The sequence below is a fragment of the Peromyscus leucopus genome, chromosome 22 (assembly GCF_004664715.2).
Source record: "Peromyscus leucopus breed LL Stock chromosome 22, UCI_PerLeu_2.1, whole genome shotgun sequence".
Lineage (NCBI taxonomy): Eukaryota > Metazoa > Chordata > Mammalia > Rodentia > Cricetidae > Peromyscus > Peromyscus leucopus.
This window is the reverse complement of record NC_051081.1, coordinates 16,581,042-16,601,405: the sequence shown is the minus strand read 5'-3', so window position 1 is coordinate 16,601,405 and position 20,364 is coordinate 16,581,042. Positions and strand designations below refer to the sequence as shown.

Sequence of the window (20,364 nt, the reverse complement as noted above, 5' to 3'; positions counted from 1 at the left end):
CTTTCTGTCACTATAACAAAATACCCGAGACAATGAACTTAGAAAGAGAGGAAAGACCTATGTTGGTTCACGGTTTTAAAGGTTTTAGTCTCTGGCCAATTGGCCCGTGACCCTTGGGTACATCACAATGGGAGTTGGAAAGGAGGTAGCCCATCCACCCCACGGTGTCAGAGAAAAAGGGGGGAAGGTGGGATCCCCACATCCCCCTTCAGGGGTCCACCCTCCACTGACCCAGCTTCCTCCCATTAGGCTCTCCTTCCTAAAGTCTCAGTTGTGCCAAGGGCTGAGGACAGTGTCTCCAATGCATGCGTCCTGGGGGACAGTCAGACCCACACTCCGGCCTCTGCCCTCCCCACGCTACTTAGGTTTCCATCTCCTTCCGTCATTTTCAGCTGATGTGTGTTCTCACCTAAAGCAAACTCCGGGGCACCCACAGAGTTAGGTCTTAGTGTTTTGTTCATTCATGTGCCAAGAACGGCCACTTGTAAGCTTTTTTTTTTTTTTTGCACAGAGTAAACATGTGTGCTTTCCACACCCAGGTCTTTGTCAAAATGAAAGAACTCTAGTATCTTGGTTTTTAACCTTTATTTTTAACCTTTAACCTGTCTTTCTCCTCTACAGAGACAATGTCCCTGACCATTTGACCAGACCACAAGCCCACCCTGAAGATGTGTTCTACAAACCCAGGCAGCTGGGTCACCTTCGATGATGACCCCGCTTTTCAGTCTTCTCAGGCGAAGGCAAAGGATTTCCCTCTGGAGACCCAAGGTGTTTGCAGACCAAATGGACTGAAGCTGAGCCTGCCCGGCCTCAGGGACCTCCCTAGCGCTTCCTCCTCCACCAGCAGCACCCCACTATCCTCTCCCATGGTCGACTTTTACTTCAGTCCGGGACCTCCAAGCAACTCTCCTCTCTCTACACCCACCAAAGACTTCCCGGGGTTCCCCGGCATCCCTAAACCAGGGACTCATGTGCTTTATCCTATTCCAGAATGTTCTTCAAGCAGCCCCCCCTCAACAGTGGGTCCTCCGTTATCGCTTACTAAGCCAACCTGCTTACCCCATGCATCGTTACCCAGTGACCCCTCATGCACCCCACTGACTCCTAAAGCTGGTCTTGAAGATGACGCCAGCCCTCAGCGGGCCCGAAGCGAGGCTCTGCAGTTCGAGTATTTTCGAGAGGACTGTTCTTTCTCCAACCCATTTTGGAAAGATGAAGGTAGCAGTTCTCAGCTCTCCCTTGACTCCCCGGCTAGCAGAAAGCCGTTCTCATCGAGGGACAAGGAAGTACCCATTGATCAAAAAAGCCTAAACCAGTGCTCACTTAGCTACATCTGTGAGAGGCTTGAGCACCTGCAGTCAGCTGAGACCCAAGACCCTCTTGGAAACGCGTCTATGCAGAGTCCCTTTGCTGGAGACGCCGCCTCTTCTTTTGTCCCCCACACGCTCTTCCGGAGTCAGCCCAAAGCTGGATGGTCCTTCATGCTGAGGATTCCCGAGAAGAAGAACATGATGTCTTCCAGGCAGTGGGGACCCATTTTCCTGAAGGTTCTGCCAGGAGGGATTCTGCAGATGTATTATGAGAAGGGGCTGGAAAAGCCGTTCAAAGAGTTCCAGCTCGATCCACATTGCAGACTTTCTGAACCCAGACTCGAGAACTTCAGCGCGGCCGGGAAAATCCACACGGTGAAGGTGGAGCATGTGTCTTACGCAGAGAAAAGGAAATACCATTCCAAGACGGAGGTGGTTCACGAGCCTGACGTAGAGCAGATGCTGAAGCTGGGGTCCACGGAGCACGGTGACTTCCTGGAGTTCCTGACCACTGTGGAGGAGGAGCTGGTAAAGCTGCCCGCTGTTGCGAAACCAAGGAAGAACTACGAGGAACAAGAAATTTACCTGGACATCGTGGACAACTTTTGGGGCAAAGTCACCAAAGAAGATGGGAAGTTGGTTGAAAGTGCTGTGATAACTCAAATCTGCTGCCTCTGCTTTGTGAATGGGACGGCGGAATGTTTTTTAACCTTGAATGACCTTGAACTCCAGAAACGAGATGAATGCTATTTTGAGAAAGAACCAGAAAAAAGGGGGATTGATATTCTTAACTACCATTTCCATACATGTGTGAAAGCTGAGGAATTCGAACAGTCCAGAATCATTAAGTTCATACCTCTGGATGCTTGCCGGTTTGAGCTGATGCGTTTCAAAACCTCATACGAAGGGGATGAGCTTCCGTTTTCTGTGAAGTCCATAGTGGCTGTCCAGGGGGCGTATGTGGAACTTCAGGCCTTTGTCAACATGACCCCGGGGGCTCAGAAGTCACCCCCTGCCAGTTCCTCAAGGTGCTGTGACAATATCATGATTCACTTTCCTGTCCCAGCCCAATGGATCAAGGCCCTCTGGACCAGGAACCTTCAGAGGCAGAAGTCTCTGAAAGCCAAAATGAACCGTCGGGCATGTCTGGGGAGTTTACAGGAACCTGAATCCGAACCTGTCATTCAGGTCACTGTGGGGTCAGCAAAATACGAGAGCGCCTACCGGGCAGTGGTGTGGAAGATAGATCGGCTTCCGGACAAAAACTCAAGTAAATATCCGACGCCTAGGCTGACTTTCACAGGGAACTGCTCAGCGTTTTCACCACGTCCATGGCCCCAAAGCAGGCAGAGGTGGACGGTAGCTTGAGAAGCCGAGGGAGGGCTCGTCAGCACAGCTAGGTGGGAGGTGGGACATTTAGCCAAACAGCTGGTTTGTTTGTTTTCTCTTGTGTTAGTGCTACCCGATGAGTTTAACTTCCTGCCTCTTTAGTATCAAAAGAAATGGCAACCTAGTTAAGAGATTTTCTGTGGTGGTTCTGAGGAAATGTTTATAGGAATGGAGGGAGGGACGGAGGGAGGGAGGGAGGGAGAAAGGAAGGAAGGAAGGAAGGAAGGGAGGGAGGGAGGGAGGAAGGAAGGGAGGGAGGGAGGAAGGAAGGAAGGAAGGGAGGAAGGAAGAAGAGCCTCCTCTGGCTCCCAGGTAGAGCATCACCCCATTCTCCAGGATTCTGTGGTTGACGCTGCTCACTTGTGAATGGGCTGGACCAAGTCCTCACTGTGGTGCCTCTGGGTAGCTCCTTCTGGGTTGGTCTCATCTGCTGGACAGTTCTGGTTTCATTTCTGGTGAGCAGGGGTCACATGCCTGTCTGCATCTCCCTAGCATCCAGAACAGAGCTGGATGGAATCATTGTAAATTTGTGGGAGGAAGGCGTGAGGGCTGAATCCTCCTCTCATGATCCATTCTCGCCGATCCAATCAGTCTACACCATGAATTCTGGGAAAGTCAGCTGCCATAGATGGGATCATTTTCATTAGAAATGTGCAGTTATTACTTCCACTCTACACAGACACTATGTCTGGTCCCAGAGGCTGCCCCAGCACCAGTGGAAAACAGCAGAAATCAGGGTGTCACTCAGACCTCAGGGGTGGTCTTGGAGTCCAGGAGGGTCTCATCTCATCTGAAAGCTACCTGCCAGCTTTCCTGTTTTTGTAGAAATGAGAGGCAGGATTCTGATTTTGTCTACCGTGTGAGATTGAAAAAGGGACAAATAGATTTCAAAATTGATCTCTGAGAACATGTTATTAAGATCTCCAAACCGCGTCCCCCCACCCCCCATAAAGACACGGAGAAAGTTTAACCTGCTTCAGCAGCCTAGTTATCAGACAACCCCATGAGTGATCTCTGTGGATTATGATAGTCACTGACATGCCCACCGCACGGGAGCTGAGTAACCCGTACCATCACAGGCCATTATGACCAGACTACACCAGCACCACCTAGCCTTGCCCTGAGCTGTCTTGGCCATGCCATGGGCAAATATTGTGGCTGATCAGAGTCATGTCAAGGCTGAGTGAAATGTGGCTCCTGGGAAGGAGAGTGTGAGGTATCGGGTAGGATGACGGGCTGGGGACTCCCGTTCTGCGCAGGGCACGGCTTCTCAGTCTCCCAAGTTGGTGTCTGGTACCTGCTGAATCCTGTCTGTAACTCAAAGTCTTGTTGGTTACATCAGCAAGCTGCAAGTCATGGGCAAGGACCCAGTCCAGGAAGCAGGTCCACCCTAGGCTGGGCCTGCTCTTCCTGCCTACATCACTCAGGTCTGTAGGGATGTGGTCCTCACCCTAGGAACACATGAGGTTCTCCTGGGGAGTGACATACATACTGGGGGCCTTGACCCTCCCCAGAGATACTGCTGTAAAATGCATGAAGGGATCTTGGCATTGTGGTTATTTAAAATAGTCTTGTGTTCAAAACACCTCCAGAACTCTCTCTAGTAAAAGTGCTTCCTTTGATGTTCGCAGCACGGAGAAGCCCAAGGTGCACTGACGTTCCCTGAAGGACTAGAGAGGTTCTCGGGGACTGTGAAATGGGGGTGCCGACGTTCTGATCTTTGTCACCCACTCTAGGCAGACGCGCACAGGAAAGGTTTGACTGAATACCAAACAGATGAATGAATCCATCAACTCAGATTTCCCCAAGTTGGCCCCAATTTCTTCTCCATACCCCAGAGTTCTGCTGGCGTGAAAGCAGATTAAAAGCAAAAGAGCTCGTTGATCAAGGGGCAAAGGGTGAGAGCGGAAGACGCTGGATTTAGATAGGGGTTTAGATAGGGGGTTGTGGGGAGCGAGACTCACCAGCAACTGCAGCTTTGGCCTTCGCTCGCCCCCACCCCAGCCCCGCCCCCCGGCCCGCCCCCGGTTCATTTCTGCTTCGCTCTTTGTCACCAGTATCTCGGTTCGATCCCTCGCGATTTGTTCGATCCTACGTCAATTTTCTTCAGCTCTTCTTAGTGGTCCAGCTTCAGATGTGGAGTATGTTGTGTCAGGAGATTGGATATCACCCGGACCTAGAAAGCCCCTGTGGTTCGCTCTCCCGGTCCTGAGCGAAAGAGTAATAACTAAAGCCCGCCAGTGCCCCCTCGTGGTCGGTCCCGAGATAACAGGCGTTTCTCTGTCATTCCCAAGTTTGACAAGTGTCTTTTAGGCACGGAACCTGGTCTCTTCAGCTCCAAGTTTGAATAGGAGTGTGTTAGTGAACAGTGCAGAGTGGCCAAAAGACACCAGAAAACTTGGGAGAAAAATACTCTTACCACCAGCTTTTAAGGAAAGAAAGACCGAAGTGCCAGTTCCATCATTTAAAAAGTATTACATCTTTAAAGCAGATGTATTTCCCACCCCCATTTTCACTGGGAGACTTCCCTAAGAAACTTTTCTTGTACAATATAAACATCAAATGGAATAAACTCCAGTATCACTTTCAAGTCTATGTAGGTAGAATACACAGTTCTCTGACTGGCAAACTATAGTAACTGATACGTTAGCTTTAAAATCAAACAGCACTCGGCAAAGTATAAAGTTCAGCTGGTACTTCTGCTGGTGGGTGAGCCTCACAACAACCTTGGAAGACCCTCGTTGGGGAAACTGAGGCTCAAAGAGTTAGGTAGCTTGCCTAGGGTCATAAGAGCTCTGAAGTAAACCAAGAGTTCGTGTTCTGTCACAGCCATAGAAGGGAAAGGCCGTGCCTGAGTGTTAAGTGAGCTACTGCATCCTGGACGCTGCCTGACGTCCGGACAGGATGAGAGATTATGAGGACCCCACTCCTCCATGACTCCCCCTCCGTGTGTGTGTGTGTGTGTGTGTGTGTGTGTGTGGTCTCGCCTGCAGTGACATGGGCAGCTTGTGGACCCTCAGAGGCCACTGTGGTCCCATCCTCTCTGTTTTAGCGCTGTGGAGTGAGCACTGGCTGGCTGATTGATGGGTGACTTCTCCAGGCCCTTTTACAGCTTCGGAATTCGATCAGTCTCTCTACAAGAGGCAGGTTGCAAGGAATGAAAGGCAACTTTTCTTTTAAAGTAAATTTAGGAAAAATCTTTTAAGCTCATGTTTTTGTGCCTAGGGCTATACTCAGATGAAAATGTTTTGTTCCCCCCTTGGGCTGATTCAGTGGCACAGGAGTTTAATCTGGCGTTTGAAGTTACCGTATTTTTTTTAGAAGTTACATTTATTTAAAGACAGATTAAACTGGGCACAATTAGATGCCATGAACAACGTGACAGGACCACGGGGCACTTGTGAAGTGACTACAGGGACACACACACTTTACTGTTTTTTGTTGTCTTAGGCTGGCCTCAAAGTCAGATGTAGTCTGGAATGAACTTGCACCCCACTCTTCCCAGCGCCGCCGCCTCTTAGGGGTGGCATTGCAGGTGTGTGCCTGGCTCTGAAGCACTAACCCATCAGTACTCCCTCCCCTCCCCCACACTTTCTAACTCCCACCTAAGCTCTCCGAGAGACCCAAGACCCCTGGGTCCTGCGCAGGTTCCGGCACAGCCTAGGGTACCTTGCCATGACAATTCACTTCACCGAGAACAAATATTAGACTGAGATACCGGAGGCCGGGATGCCCATCTCTCTGCTGTAATCTGTTCTCGTAAGAGCTTTTTAGGACAATGAGTGGGGATTTCAGTAGTGAAAAAAAAAATCCATTCCACTGAAACAAAAATGTGTTATATCAAAACTTCAAGCCTAACTTTTAAAAGTCAGGCTTTCGAAACTATACGACCTAATTTGAAGTCTGTCTTTGCATTATCTAAAAATAAACACTGGTTTAAAACAATGATAGGGGAATTATTGGAGCTTGTTCAGTCTACTCAGGAGAAAGGTTTCTCCTGAGTATTGTGGTCAAATAACTCTGTTTCATATAAATATTGTTCTTATCTTTTGATTAGAGAACCTTTGTGACATTTGTGACTAAAAGCCATTTTTAAGAGTCCATCTGTGTGGGGACAAGAACTAATGCTCCAAGCATGACTCTGGGTTCTTCCCACTTGACACACAGTTGATGTTCACGGCTGGGATTTTCACTACAGCGAGAAGCATGTGATGTAGAGGACTACTCCTTTGCCATTGGATCATTCTGACTCTTTGCTTTGGTTTCCTCTAGGTCCCGATCAGCCCCATAGTCTGTCATACAAACTTGAACTTGGATCAGACCAGGAGATTCCCTCGGATTGGTATCCGTTTGCTACTGTCCAGTTTTCAATGCCTGAAACCTCTGCCTCGGGGACAGAGGTGAGGTCTCTAGGAGTAGAGAGCGACGTACAGCCTCAGAAACACACGTCTCAGCGGGCTTGCTACAACATCCAGGTACCCCAAGAGCCCTGGTTCAAGCGAGGGTTTCTAGATCTGGGGTGGGGCCTGGCCTGGCAGGAAATACTCAATTTGCCCCTTAAGAATGAGTCAGTCAGTCAGTCAGTCAGTCAGTCAGTCAGTCAGTCTGCCTGTGTGTCTCTCTCCCTTTCTCTCTTCTCTCTCCAATGATATTTGACAAGGGAAAAGCTCAGTGGTCAGTCATGATAACTTAGTGGCCACCATTGACATCTGTTGAGAAATCTGTATGCGTGGATCCACTGATTTCTTTCCCTACTGATACAGTTAGTGAGGGGCAGCTGGTATACTGTGCCCTACCCTCTGCCCCAAAGCTGCCCCCGACCCTCAGCAGCCAGGAACTGTACTACAGAGGAAATTGGGTCAGCCTGTCCCAGTGACGGGGAAATTCAGTCGCCCGAGGACCACTGTAGGACCGTTCCTATGACAGCTTCCCAGAGCACGGCAGATTGAAAATAAAAATTGTGACGAGAGCTACCATTCCAGAGAGCTTCAGCTTTGATTCTAGAAGGAAGGATTTGGGGGCTTGGTTCCCGCAAAACAAGAGCGCCTCACTACTGAGCTGCTGTGGATCCGTGGACGGGCTGCGTCTGTGTCCACGGGGCGAGGCGGTTAGCGAATCCTCAGGTATAGACGGTACCAAGAGCCACTGTCCGCCTTGTCTCTAACACCGCCAGTGCTCTGTTTCCCCCTAACAGGTTGAAATAGAAAAGAAGTGGATCCAGATAGATGGAGAAGACCCAGATAAAGCCGGTGGCTGTGTGACTCAGTAGATGATGATGCCCCTCAGGTCAACCCACAGCTGGAGCAGGAAGTTCTGGTACAGTATGGTGGGACTGAGTTCTGAGTACTGGCCTTAGGCCAGAGATGCAGCAGTGAGTCTGGAGAAATGTCCGCTCCAAAGCAGGCCGTCTGCATGTTACTCCTCTGATATATTTCTGCTCTGGGGATATGAGTGGGAACGTGTCCGTGACTTGTGCCGGTTACGTCTTGTTGAAAGGTAGGGGTGCTCTTAATTGATGTGAGACCTGCTGGCCAGTTTGCCTGAAGAATATTTGGGTTTGGATTTACCCAGTGACTTTGTTTTGTAATCTGGGTTGTGTGATTCCCCATCTCTTCTTGCTTTCTGTGTTCGCGTGCTGGTTTGCATGAGACTGGCCCCCATAGGCTCATATATTTGAATGCTTAGTCATGGGGAGAAGAACTGTTTGAAAGGATTAGAAGGACTAGGAGGTGTGGCCTGATTGGAGTAGGTGTGGCCTTGTTGGAGGAAGTGTTTCCCTGCGGGGTGGGCTTTGAGGTTTCAAAAGCAATGCCAGGCCCAGTCTCTCTCTCTCTGCCTGTGGATCAGGATGTAGTTCTCAGCTACTGCTCTAGCACCATAAGTACCCTCAAGCTCCTAGGGTGCTCCTGCCAAGATGATAATGTACTAACCTTCTGAAAACATAAGCAAGCCAGTCAGCAGCACTCCTCCATGGCCTCTGCATCAGCTCCTGCCTCCAGGTTCCTGCCCTGCTTGAGTTCCTGTCCTGACTTCCTTCCATGATGAACGGTGCTGTGGAAGTGTAAGCCAAACAGACCCCTCCTCCCCAACTTGTTTATGTCATGGTGTTTCATTGCATCGATAGAAACCCTAGCTGGGACCGTTAGCATGTGGACCACCAAGAGAGGCAACTGAAGGAGACAGAACCCCAAGTACGTGACGTCTCCTCTCGCTCAGCCCTGAGATGCAGTTAGGTGAAGAAGGATGTGGAAGGCATGGTTGAAATGGAGATTTGGATGTGCCTGTGATTTTTGAATTATCTATGCTCCTGTCCTGTGACAATATTGGGGAGTCATCCTCGGCAGCATTTGCTACCTGTCTTTCCCTTGCTGTGGGGTCATTTTCAAAATGTCATGTGGGATTTATGATCCAAAGAAATTATTTCCATTAATATACATGATTTGGAATGAGTCCCTATGATACAGTGCCTTTTGGTCTGGGGCGGGGGGGGGGGGGGCGGCGGCGGGGGAGGGTGCGGGATTCCTTTCAAAATGAGATCAGAATCACTGGACATAAATTAAAATATTTATTTACATTAAAGATGAACTTTTAAAGTTCATGAATATGGTTTTCCAAACGTAGCAATGCTAGGACTGTGTTTGGCAACAGTGTTTCCTGTAATTAACGCAACTCTCTTGTTAGAGGGCTAAACCCCGGACTCTCTTGTTAGAAGGCTGAGCCCCGGACTCTCTTGTTAGAGGGCTGAGCCCCGGACTCTCCTGTTAGAGGGCTGAGCCCTGGACTCTCCTGTTAGAAGGCTGAGCCCCGGACTGATTCTGTGTGCTGGTGCTGCCACTCTTCGGGTTGTTCAAATTCATTGAGAGTGTTTTCTTGGACTGGAGAGATGGCCCAGCCGTTCCAGGCTAGGCTCACAACCAAAAGTATGAAAGTGTTTCCTTTGGAAGATGTGCAAAGTCAAAGACACTGTATAATTCTAGCTATTTGTCTACAAGGAGATGATAGTTCGACTTCCGAGTGGGAGGAACGACCTGATGGTCCTGTGTCTAGGGAGACGACAGTGGCGTTAGCAGCTAGAACTCTGCCTGGGGTTTCCTTGAGGACTTACCATGACAAGTCAGAATGCTAAAATTGATAACATCTATGGTCTGAAGATTTTTTCTTTTTGTCTGAATAAAACAGAGTCCTCCGTGCCGTGTTCACACGCACTCATCCATGCCGAGCCGTACCCGAGACTGGAGGCTTTCTTGCCCACTCTCTAGGCTTGTTTTGAGTCAAAAAGTGATGTGCAGCTGTTCCAAACCAGATTTCCTTGTTGGCCTACAGAATTTATTTCACGCATTTATCTTGTGTTACGTTCATTTTCATCTATTCAGATAGATTAAAACAAACATTCACGATGGTTTGTATCAATCAGATTTTATTGTTCTTCTTTTACTGTGGAGGCACAGCAAACAACAGACAATGTAGAGACGGATTACAGCGCTCTATTTTAACTCCGTGGGATACGTCACTCACGTTTGCTAGAGGCTGGTGGCTGATGGTTGTGAGCGCGTGTTTTATAGCAATCACACCCTCTTTCCCTATCCTCTGGAGCGGGCACACTTTCTCTTCCGTCTGCTTGGAACAAATATGGAGACCAGCGAGTAGGGACGCTGGAAAATAGTTAGCTGGGTTAATCCCATAAAGAACTCCCAGTGGATGCAAATGAACTTGATGCATATTCATATCACAAAAGAAATCCAACCAAGGGTCCAAGGCATCCCTCCTCCCGCCTCGAAGGTTGGCTAGTGCGTGTGGGTCACACCGCTGGGGTCTGTAAGTCACAAGCCACCCAGACCTCAGGACCATCTCAAGCTTCAGGAACAGAAGACTGCCACAAGCCCAAACTGAGTTTCTGGAGCAATGCGGAGAGCATGAACAGCGGGGTGCAGCAGCATAATTGTTAATTTGCACATCTATCAAGGTCCTCAGCTACCCATTACTTAGTGTTAAATTAACATTAGGGATGAGAGGCTTTTTTTAAGTACAGTTCTTCTGACCTTAGAAATGGCTGGAGGTCAAATGTGACTCCTGAGCTCTGTGTGAAAACTTACCAGGGCGTTTCGATGGTGTAAGAAGTAAAATCTCTTCCAGGAGGCCAGCAGTGATCTTCAAAAGCCCTTGCTTCTAAAGGAGGCCGGGAGGGAATTCGAGAAGAAACCCTTTTTTAAAAAAAAACATTTTAATTTAGATAGCTTCTTTACGAGTGTGAGCATTTTGGAGTCTGCGGCCGATGTCAAGGACACCATCGGGTTATAACTTTGTTCTTCTGCCTTCACTGGCCTGGTCCGTTCATCTAGCCGGCAGAGGCCACATTAACTGTGCTAATAAGTTCAGGAGCTGATCGTTACGTGATCAGTTGTGCAGGTCTGAGCGCAAGAACACTTCCCGTGTTGGTGGTTAATCAGTTACAAAAGACGAATGCCGTGCCCTCCAGCTCGCCTTTAGGTCTGGTGTGTATGTCGGAGAACTGTAGTACCTTTCATTCAGGAGCTGTGTTTATGGTCGAGCCCCTTTCTTTACAAATTCACTTGGATGGTTTTCCTTAACAATGACTGTTATGTTTTACTCAAAATATGACTTTTGTGACCTGTCATTACAAATACAGAACAGATTGAACTTTGATAATCATGTAACAAAGTATTTTGTAGATTACCTATTGATTTTTATAAAATTAAAGATGTATTGCAAATGGTTCTTACTGTGCTGTGGACTTTTATCTTCTTCTGCAAGGCCTGGGGCTTTTTTTTTAAAGGTATTAAAACAATTTCAATAACCTTAAACAATTGACTCTCTGTCAGATATATGCACATAACTTCACTATTTTGGAGTTCCCTGATGTGACATCTTGGCATAGCCTAGAAAAGGAATATCAACCAAGTCTTTTGGGTCACATTATAATAGCTGAGTCAAAAGGTGACTTATTTTGTTATGTGTGTGTGTGTGTGTGTGTGTGTGTGTGTGTGTGTGTACGCGCGCATGTTTGAGCATACGAGTGCAGTGCCTGTAGGGGCCACAAGGGAGACTGGATCCCCAGCAGCTGAAGTTACAAGCAGTTATGAGCCACTGGACATGGGTGCTTAGGAACTGAGCTCAGGTCCTCTGAAAGAACAGTATGGATTCTTAAATGCTGAGTCATTTCTCTAGTCCCAAGAATGATTTTTTTTTTTGTTTTAAAGATGACGTAATCAGGACACATAAAGATAGGAACTGAGCTGAATGCCTCCCTCCCGAGGACTAACTGTCATGGTACTAGGGGATATCCTGCAAGCTTCCAAAGGAGGGACGCAACCAGCAGTTCTACCCAGCTAAGATGCCTAGGCACGAGATGAGCAACCAGCATGGCAGAGTAGCTCATGTAGTGCAGTAGGGACATGCATACCAACAGCTCTCTAATTGGACTTAATACCTGTTCAATAAGAGGGAAACTGTGCCTGGTACTGGAGTCCTAGCTAAATACTCAGTGCTGGTGAAGTCATGGATATTGGAAGAGAACCTACAACCTCTGCTTTACTGAACCAAAATAATCCCTAATGACAATCTAAGCATTTGTCTCTGTCTTACTCAGTGTTCTCTTGCTGTGAAGAGACACCATGACCACTGCAACTCTTATAGAAGAAAGCATTTATTCGGGCTGGCTTACAGTTTCAGAGGTTTAGCCCATTATCAGCATGGCGGGCAGCATGGTGGTGCTGGAGAGGTAGCTGAGAATTCTCCATGAGGATTGGCAGGCAGCAGGAAGAGAGAGAGAGAGAGAGCCTCTAAGCCTGGCTTGAGCTTCTGAAACCTCAAAGCCCACCCCTGGTGACACACTTCCTCCAATAAGGCCACACCCACCCCAATAAGGCCACACCTCCTAATCCTTTCAAATAGTGCCACTCGCTGTGTATTCAAATATATGAGCCTATGGAGGCCATTCTTGTTCAAACCACAGCAGATCAATGTAGTCCAAACCCCTCATCAAGGAAACTTTTTGTTGCAATAGATGGAGACCACTATAAAAAAAACATAACCAATCAAAATGCAGAGTTGTGGAGTCAAGTCCCAAGGGATAGATAAATCTACAAACATTCTACACCTGAGGCTCAGGGGGCATTGCCGAAGAGGAGGCAGAAACATTGTAAGAGCCAAAACACGAGTTTGCTGTGAAATTGTTTCCCAGTGACATTGAAGCTGTACCCGTCAAGTCTCACCAACATGACGGCCCAAACACGATGAGCTAGACAAAGATGGCACCAACAGACATGCCAAGTGGACAGGGAAAGGCCCATGAGGCCTCAACCCGACCTAAAGAACTACAGGCAACTGAAGAAGACTGGTAATGGGAGGCGTGGCTTCCCCAGAGAAGAACATACCAACTAGTTATCTGGTACCAAATGATCAGCACTAAAAACATACATGCAGGTAAGGCAGCATTATGCTGATGGGGCAGATTACATTTAGTGATGCATATTTATATATACATTATACATGCAATAACAATGGGAAAAGAAGCCATGGATTTAAAAAAAACAAGAAGGGATATACGGGATGGTTTGGAGGGGGGAAAACAAAGGGAGAAATGTGATTATAATATACTCTCAAAGAAAGTAAAGAAAAAACAAGGATGATAGAATCACGGCACATAAGGATCTGAAACCAGCATATGTACAAGATTTTATTCTATTTGACTCATTAACTACTGAGGGAACCTCTGAGATGTGTTATAAATAGCTTCCAGAAGCATCAAAGAACAGAGACACACATAGGAAATGAAAGAACTTCTGAAATGAAGTCACGAACATGCTAGATCAATGGTTCTCAACCCGTGGGTCATGACCTTTTTGGGAGTGTCAAACAGCCCTTCCACAGGGGCTGAACAGCAGATACCCTTTATATCTGCTGTTCACATTATGATTCGTAAGTGTCTTAGGGTTTCTATTGCTGCGACTAAACACCATGACCAAAAAGCAAGTTGGGGAGGAAAGAGTTTATTTCGACTTACACTTCCACATTGCTGTTCATCACTGAAGGAAGTCAGGACAGGAACTCAAACAGGGCAGGTACCTGGAGGCAGGAGCTGATGCAGAGGCCATGGAGGAGTGCTGCTTACTGGCTTGTTTCCCCTGGCTTGCTCAACCTGTTTTCTTATAGAACCCAAGACCAGCAGCCCAGGGATGGCACCACTCACCATGGGCTGGGCCCTTCCCATTGATCACTAATTGAGAAAATGCCTTATAGCTGGATTTCATGGAGGCATTTCCTCAACTGAGGCTCCTTCCTCTCTGATGACTCTAGTTTGTGTCAAGTTGACACATGAAACCAGACATTACAATAACAGTATCAAAATTTCAGATATGAAGTGGCAATAAAAATAATTGTATGAGGGCTGAAGAGATGGCTCAGAAATTAAGAGCACCGGCTGTTCTTGCAGAGGTCCTGAGTTCAATTCCCAGCAACCACATGGCGGCTCACAACCATGTGTAATGAAATCTGATGCCCTCTTCTGGCCTGCAGGGATACATGCAAGCAGAACAGTGTATACATAATAAAAAAGTAAATCTTAAAGAAAAAAAAAAAAGAAGTGGGTCTTCCCACTCTATATTAAAAAAAATAATTTAATGGTTAGGGGTGTCTTAGGGTTTCTATTGCTGTGAAAAGACATCATGACAATGGTAACTCTTATAATGGAAAACATTTAATTGGGGCTCGCTTACAGTCAGAGGTTCAGTCCATTATCATCATGGTGAGAAATGGTGGCATGCTGGTGCTGGAGAGGGAGCTGGGAGTTCTATATCTTGTGCAGGCAGCAGGAAGTGGTCTGAAATACTGTCCAGGATTTTCGCATGTATGAGACCTCGAAGCCCACCTCCACAGTGACACACTTCCTCCAATAAGACTATTCCTATTTCAACAAATCCACACCTCCTAATAGTGCCACTCCCTGTGAGATTATGGGGGCCAATTGCATTCAAACTACCACGGGGGTGGGGTCACCACAACATGAGGAACTGTATTAAAGGGTCACAGCGTTAGGAAGGTTGAGGACCCCTGTGCTTGATGCTCTGAGCCACCACTGGACAATGATCAATAATTCCTCCAACCCTAACACAATTAATTCGCATTTCTGTGGACAAGGATCATGTTCATTAGTATCAGTTTTCTTCAACTTACAGACTTGATAAACAGTTCTAAGATAAGCTGTGCTGGGAAGAGGAAACCTTAATTGAGAAATGCCTGCATACGATTGGGCTGGAGGCAAATCTGGGGACATTTTCTTGAATGACTCATGTGGGAGCGCCTAGACCATGGTGGGTGGTATCACTCCTGGGCGAGTGATCTTGGGTCATATAAAAAAATCAAGAGAGCAAGCCAGTAAGCAGCACCCCTCCATGGCCTTGGCATTGGCTCCTGTCTCTAGGTTCCTGCCTTGACTTCCTGTCCTGACTTCCCTGGATGATGGACTGTGGATGGGAAGGGTCGGGTAAATAAACGTGTTCCTCACGGCACTGGAAACCAAATTAAGACGTAAGTAAAAGTGTTGACGGCTTCAGTGAACCGGCTAGATAGGCCTCCAAAGTTCGTCATCATTTTCCTTTTCTTTCCCTTTTTCTGAGACAGGGTTTCTCTGTGTTATAGCCCTGGCTATCCTGGAACTTGCTCTGTAGACCAGGCTGGCCTTGAACTCACAGAGATCTACTTGCTTCTGCTTCCTGAGTGCTGGGATTAAAAGCATGTGCCACCACACCCAGGTAAACATTTTTTCTTTTTAAGAATTAAAAAATTACATTAAGAATTAAAAAATTACATCCTGTCTGTCTGTCTATCTATCTATCTATCTATCTATCTATTTATCTATCTATCTATCTATCTATCTATCTATCTGTCTTCTCTCTCCTCTCTTTCTTCCCTCCCTCCCTCCCTTTCCCTCTCCCTCACCCCCCTCCCCAGGTACCCCAGGGATTGAACTCAGGTTGTCAGGCTTCATGGCAAGTACCTTTACCTGTAGGAGCATCTTTCATCTCTACCATTTTTTTGACAATACGACAAATTTTGTCTACAGAATAGAAGTTGTAATGTATAAATAATGTGTATTTAAAAACAAAACGAATTTTTTAAAGTTCAGAAAACCATTGTTACAAACTGCTACAGAGGTTGCTTGGGATAAGGTGGAGAGCTGAGTGGGGTCTGGGTAGGCCATGACAGACAAGGGGGCAGCTCAGTGCTGATTTAAAGCCAACAGGAGGGGAAAGGCTCTCCATCCCCCGTCTTATCAGAAAGCAGGTATTTGTGGAATTCAGTTTCTATTTACTTGTTAAGACTGGTATCAAAAACAGCAAATGAGGGACAGCGAGATGGCGCAGTGGAGAAAGGTGCTTGCTGCCAAGCCTGATTACCCGAGTGTGTGTGTGTGTGTGTGTGTGTGTGTGTGTGTGTATGTACGCGCGCGTGCTCTCTCAGGTGGGGAGGTTGAGAGAAGTCTCACTGGCTCTAGCTATCCTGGAACTCACTCTGTAGCCCAGGCTGGCTTCAAACTCACAGAGATCCTCTTGCCTCTGCCTCCCGAGTGCTGGGATTAAAGACGTGCACCACCATGCCTTGCGGATTATCCAGTTTTATCCACAAGACCCACATGGGGAAAGAATCTACTCTCCTGAGCTGGCCTGGGACCACCATATGTGCAGTGTGGCACACTCCCCTATATATAAATGAGCAAGCAAAAACAAAACAAGAACAACAACAAAAACCAAAAAACAAATAACAACCCCCCCCCAAACCTCCCCCAGACCCTGCGCCAGCCCTTCGTAGGGACTGGCATTATTTTGGACACCCCTTGCAGGCAGAAGGCTTTGCTCAAATTGTTCTGAAGCAACCAAAGGGCTGGGCGGCATGAACTATCTATGTCTGTTCTCCATCAAATAGTTCCTCAGACCCCCATCAATTAGTTCTCCCCAGCTTATCTTCACCTAGTCTGTCCTGCCCCGTTTGTGTAGATGGACAGTCATATCTATGCTGTGGATATTGCTCTGTATAAATAAAATGCTGATTGGCCAGTAGCCAGGCAGGAAGTATAGGTGGGACAAGCAGAGAGGAGAATGCTGGGAGGTGGAAGGCTGAGTCAGAGATGCTGCCAGCCGCCGTGATGGGAAGCAACATGTTAAGATACCGGTAAGCCACGAGCCACGTGGCAAGGTATAGATTTACAGAAGTGGGTTAATTGAAGATATAAGAACTAGATCACAAGAAGCCTGCCATGGCCATACAGTTTGTAAGCAATATAAGTCTCTGTGTGTTTACTCGGTTGGGTCTAAGGGGCTGCAGGACTGGCAGGTGAGAGAGATTTGTCCTGACTGTGGGCCAGGCAGGACTGGAGAAAACTCCAGCTACATATTTATGTCATGTGTTCTACACCTTCCCCTTTTCCTGGGAGTAGCTATTTCATCCCAAGTCCCCTTGGGACTAACCTTAACCCGGGGAGCTGGTGTGGGACCATGTGCATTTGGTGAGGTGTTGGCATTTACCAGCGTGGGTCATCCTGGGCGAGCATGTCATGAATTTAACCTGACCATCTGCATATTTCCCTGGGTTTTATGAAACAAGGATGTTTTTCTTGTTATAAGTAAATTAGTTAAGTCCCTGCTATGGCTGGTGTTGAAATATGAATTCACCTATAATTTTTGGAATATTGGGGTGAAACCCAGGATCTGACACAAGTTGGTAAGCACTCTGCCTCAAATTATATCACCCACAGCCCATAATTAATTAAAAAAAAAGGATGGTTGCTGGTTATGGAGCAAATAGCTGAGTTCCAAAATAAAACCTGTTAGTAATAGGGTGCCTTTAAAATCACTGCTGTCCGTGTTTTGAAGGATTAAAACTGAAGTGAAGGAAATGAAAGTCGCCATTCCTCTGTGAGGTTCGCCACTTACCCTCCAGGTATCGGCACTGGCGTGGTCTTCCAGACCTCAGGAGGAAATGCCGCTTTTAAAGTAACGCGATTGTGTGTTGACCGGTCCCTAAGAAACTGTCTTTGTTCTAGCCACAACCACTAAGAAGTCCAAAAAATGCTACTTACAGTACACACTGGAAACAGTAGGTGGCGCTCTCAGGCAAGCCGTTGCCACCCAGAGTCGGGAGCGGCGTCTGAGCTTGGTGCTTGTATTTTGATTAATAAAAGATCTTGAGGGCACTTTATAAGCATTTCAAAGCATTGTGAGTCCGGTAGAGCATAATTAAAATTAATGCAGTAGACAGTCTCTTTAAAGTATTCCTAATGCCGTGTCTAAAAATGCTGTTGAATACAATTTACACATCCCAAAGATTTAAATACTACGCTTATCTCCAAACATTTCTAACTACTAAAGGGACAGAAAAATAATGTCCTTTTTCTTCATTTTCAAACAAATGCTTTACAATCAGTTATATGCTAAATCTTCCTACTGAAAAACACGCGTGAAATAGTCCATCAATCTTTTTTCATGTGTCTCAGGGCCGGAGCAAGCAAATGCATGCTCGCCAAGTACTCCGGGCTACCTTGACTCAGGGGCGAGCCTTTTTTCTCTTAGTCCTTAGTAAGTTTTCTCCCACACCCAGAGACCTTCCTAGGTGGATATAATCATTCCTTGACAAAGCGTGTCTGAAACGTTTTTCTTTCTAAAATTCTTCACATCATGAGTAAGCCTGTAAACGTAGCCGAGCCATCCCTGAAGGTGTTCTCCACACCGTGAGGCCGAGAAAGGCTGCCGTGTCAACTCGAGGGACCTCAAAACGCTGTCATTGCAATTAGACGTCTTGATGGTCATTCAAAGGCTTGTCGATTTACCATCTTGTGCCTGCATTTTCTTAGCTACTGGGGACAGGCAATGACAGTGAATTTCTGCCAAGATATAAAGGGCATATAACACGGGAGGACTCAGGCAACCAGCGGATAGCAAGTCGTGATGATTGCTATGCAGAAAAATGAAGCAGGCCGAGGCGACAGAGAGTGGCCTAAGGAGGTTGCCATGACATCTTAGAAGAGAAATGGAGCCACCCAGATCCTGCAGGATAGAGAGAGCCCAGCAGAGGGCGCTGCAGGAGCGCGGACGCCGGAACGGAGTGCTTCTCACAACAGGTGCAGCTCCCAGGGTGGCTGGGACACCCCAGTGAGCTGGAGGAATGCGGAGCAGATCTGAGAGGTCGTGAGTGGGCTGGGATGGAGGTGAGCTAGGGCTTTCTGGGGAGTTGTCAGAACTTCAGGCGTTGTTTGATGTGCAGAGGTAACGAACTCTATGTTAAGACACGCTGTGAAGAGGCCGGATGATTGATGCAGGGACTATACATGTAGCAAGAGCAGTTACGAGGTTACTGAAATAACCCAAGATTTCTTTATTTTTTCCTGTGTAATTGATAAAGAATAGAGATTTATTTCTCATTGTTCCTTGTTTAGTCTGCTGGGGCTCCATCTTTAGGAACGGGATTAGTGTTCCTTTAAAGACACTTGAAGGGGATGTTTTTTTTTCCCCATCCTTCTGCTATGTAATTACATAGTAAGGAGGTACTGTTGGTGAGGAAAGGGCCTATAACAGATAGTGCACATGTCTAACCACCTTTGGACATCCCTGCCTGCCTTTTCATCTCTTCAGCTTGCAGGATGGATTTCAGGATGTGAATCCCAGGAGGACACAGACATTTGGCTCATAGCTGCGGGACTGAGGCGATGGTGATCAGGAGGCGATGGGAGAGGGAGGATGCTCAGATTCAGAGCACATTTGAGCTATAGAAGGAACCGCACTTATTGATGGATCGGATGTGGACTCTGAAGGATAGAAGGAAAAGGAAGATGATGCCTATGTTTCTGGCCTGAGCAACTCAAGAGTGGAGCTGTCTTGCATGGAGAAGGTGATTGGGGGAGTATATTTGCAAGAGTAGGTAGCCAGGCAGAGACAGTGGGAATGGGGGGAGAAGCGGCTGCTGTGTGCATCCACCTCCTTTGCGGTTAGGGACATCCTGACTCCGTAGGCTGAGAGTTGGATGGGAAGTAACCCAGGAAGGCACAGCTGTATCCTGGTAGTTATGTCTTCTGACTGTGAAGATCCCCCTTGTGACTCCGCATCCTTGAGACAACGGTTTGGCTCTTCCCACCATACCAGAAATTAATTAAAAGATGCCAAGGTACTCTTTCAGTGAGCACACAAGCCCATCAAAGAGCATCGGGATAAGCACGGAAAGACATCTTGATGCTGGGGCGGGCACAGCAGAGTGGGATGAGACAAAGATGGTACCCGAAGGGAGGAACTGAACATCGCAGGAGGCAATCAATAGGCCACATGAAGCCTGAAAACCCATGGTGAAGAACCTAGTGGACTGACTTATTTTTAGCCAACTAGTGTTTTGCTGTTGGTGTGTGTGCCCTCATGGGTGTGGGCATGTGTATATTATAATGTGATGCAGGGATCCGAGGATAACTTCAGATGTTGGTCCTCAGCTTTCCGCCCTGGTTGAGACAAAGTCTCTCATTGTTTCCCACTGTGTACGCCACGACAGCTGGCCTCCGAGGGTCAGAGCCTCTCCTGTCTCTGCCTTAAATCTGAAATGCTTGCACCAGGCTTAGAGGCATTTGCTGCCTCTGGCTTTGTTTGTTTGTTTTTGTTTTTAAAGCCTGGGT

The 20,364-nt window shown here is 47.3% G+C and overlaps 1 protein-coding gene across 2 annotated transcripts in view; it reads left to right on the top strand.

Annotated features, from left to right (window-relative positions):
- Positions 1-8,425, top strand: part of Ston1 (stonin 1) — a 42,642-nt gene extending 34,217 nt beyond the window's left edge. For both annotated transcript variants that reach the window (XM_028893072.2, XM_028893079.2), the window contains exons 2-4: positions 622-2,580; positions 6,972-7,174; positions 7,894-8,425. In XM_028893072.2, coding sequence (XP_028748905.1) covers positions 669-2,580; positions 6,972-7,174; positions 7,894-7,968 — 2,190 coding nt within the window. In that variant the 5' untranslated portion in view covers positions 622-668 and the 3' untranslated portion in view covers positions 7,969-8,425. The remainder of the gene's footprint in view (positions 1-621; positions 2,581-6,971; positions 7,175-7,893) is intronic.
- Positions 8,426-20,364: the final 11,939 nt, after the last annotated feature.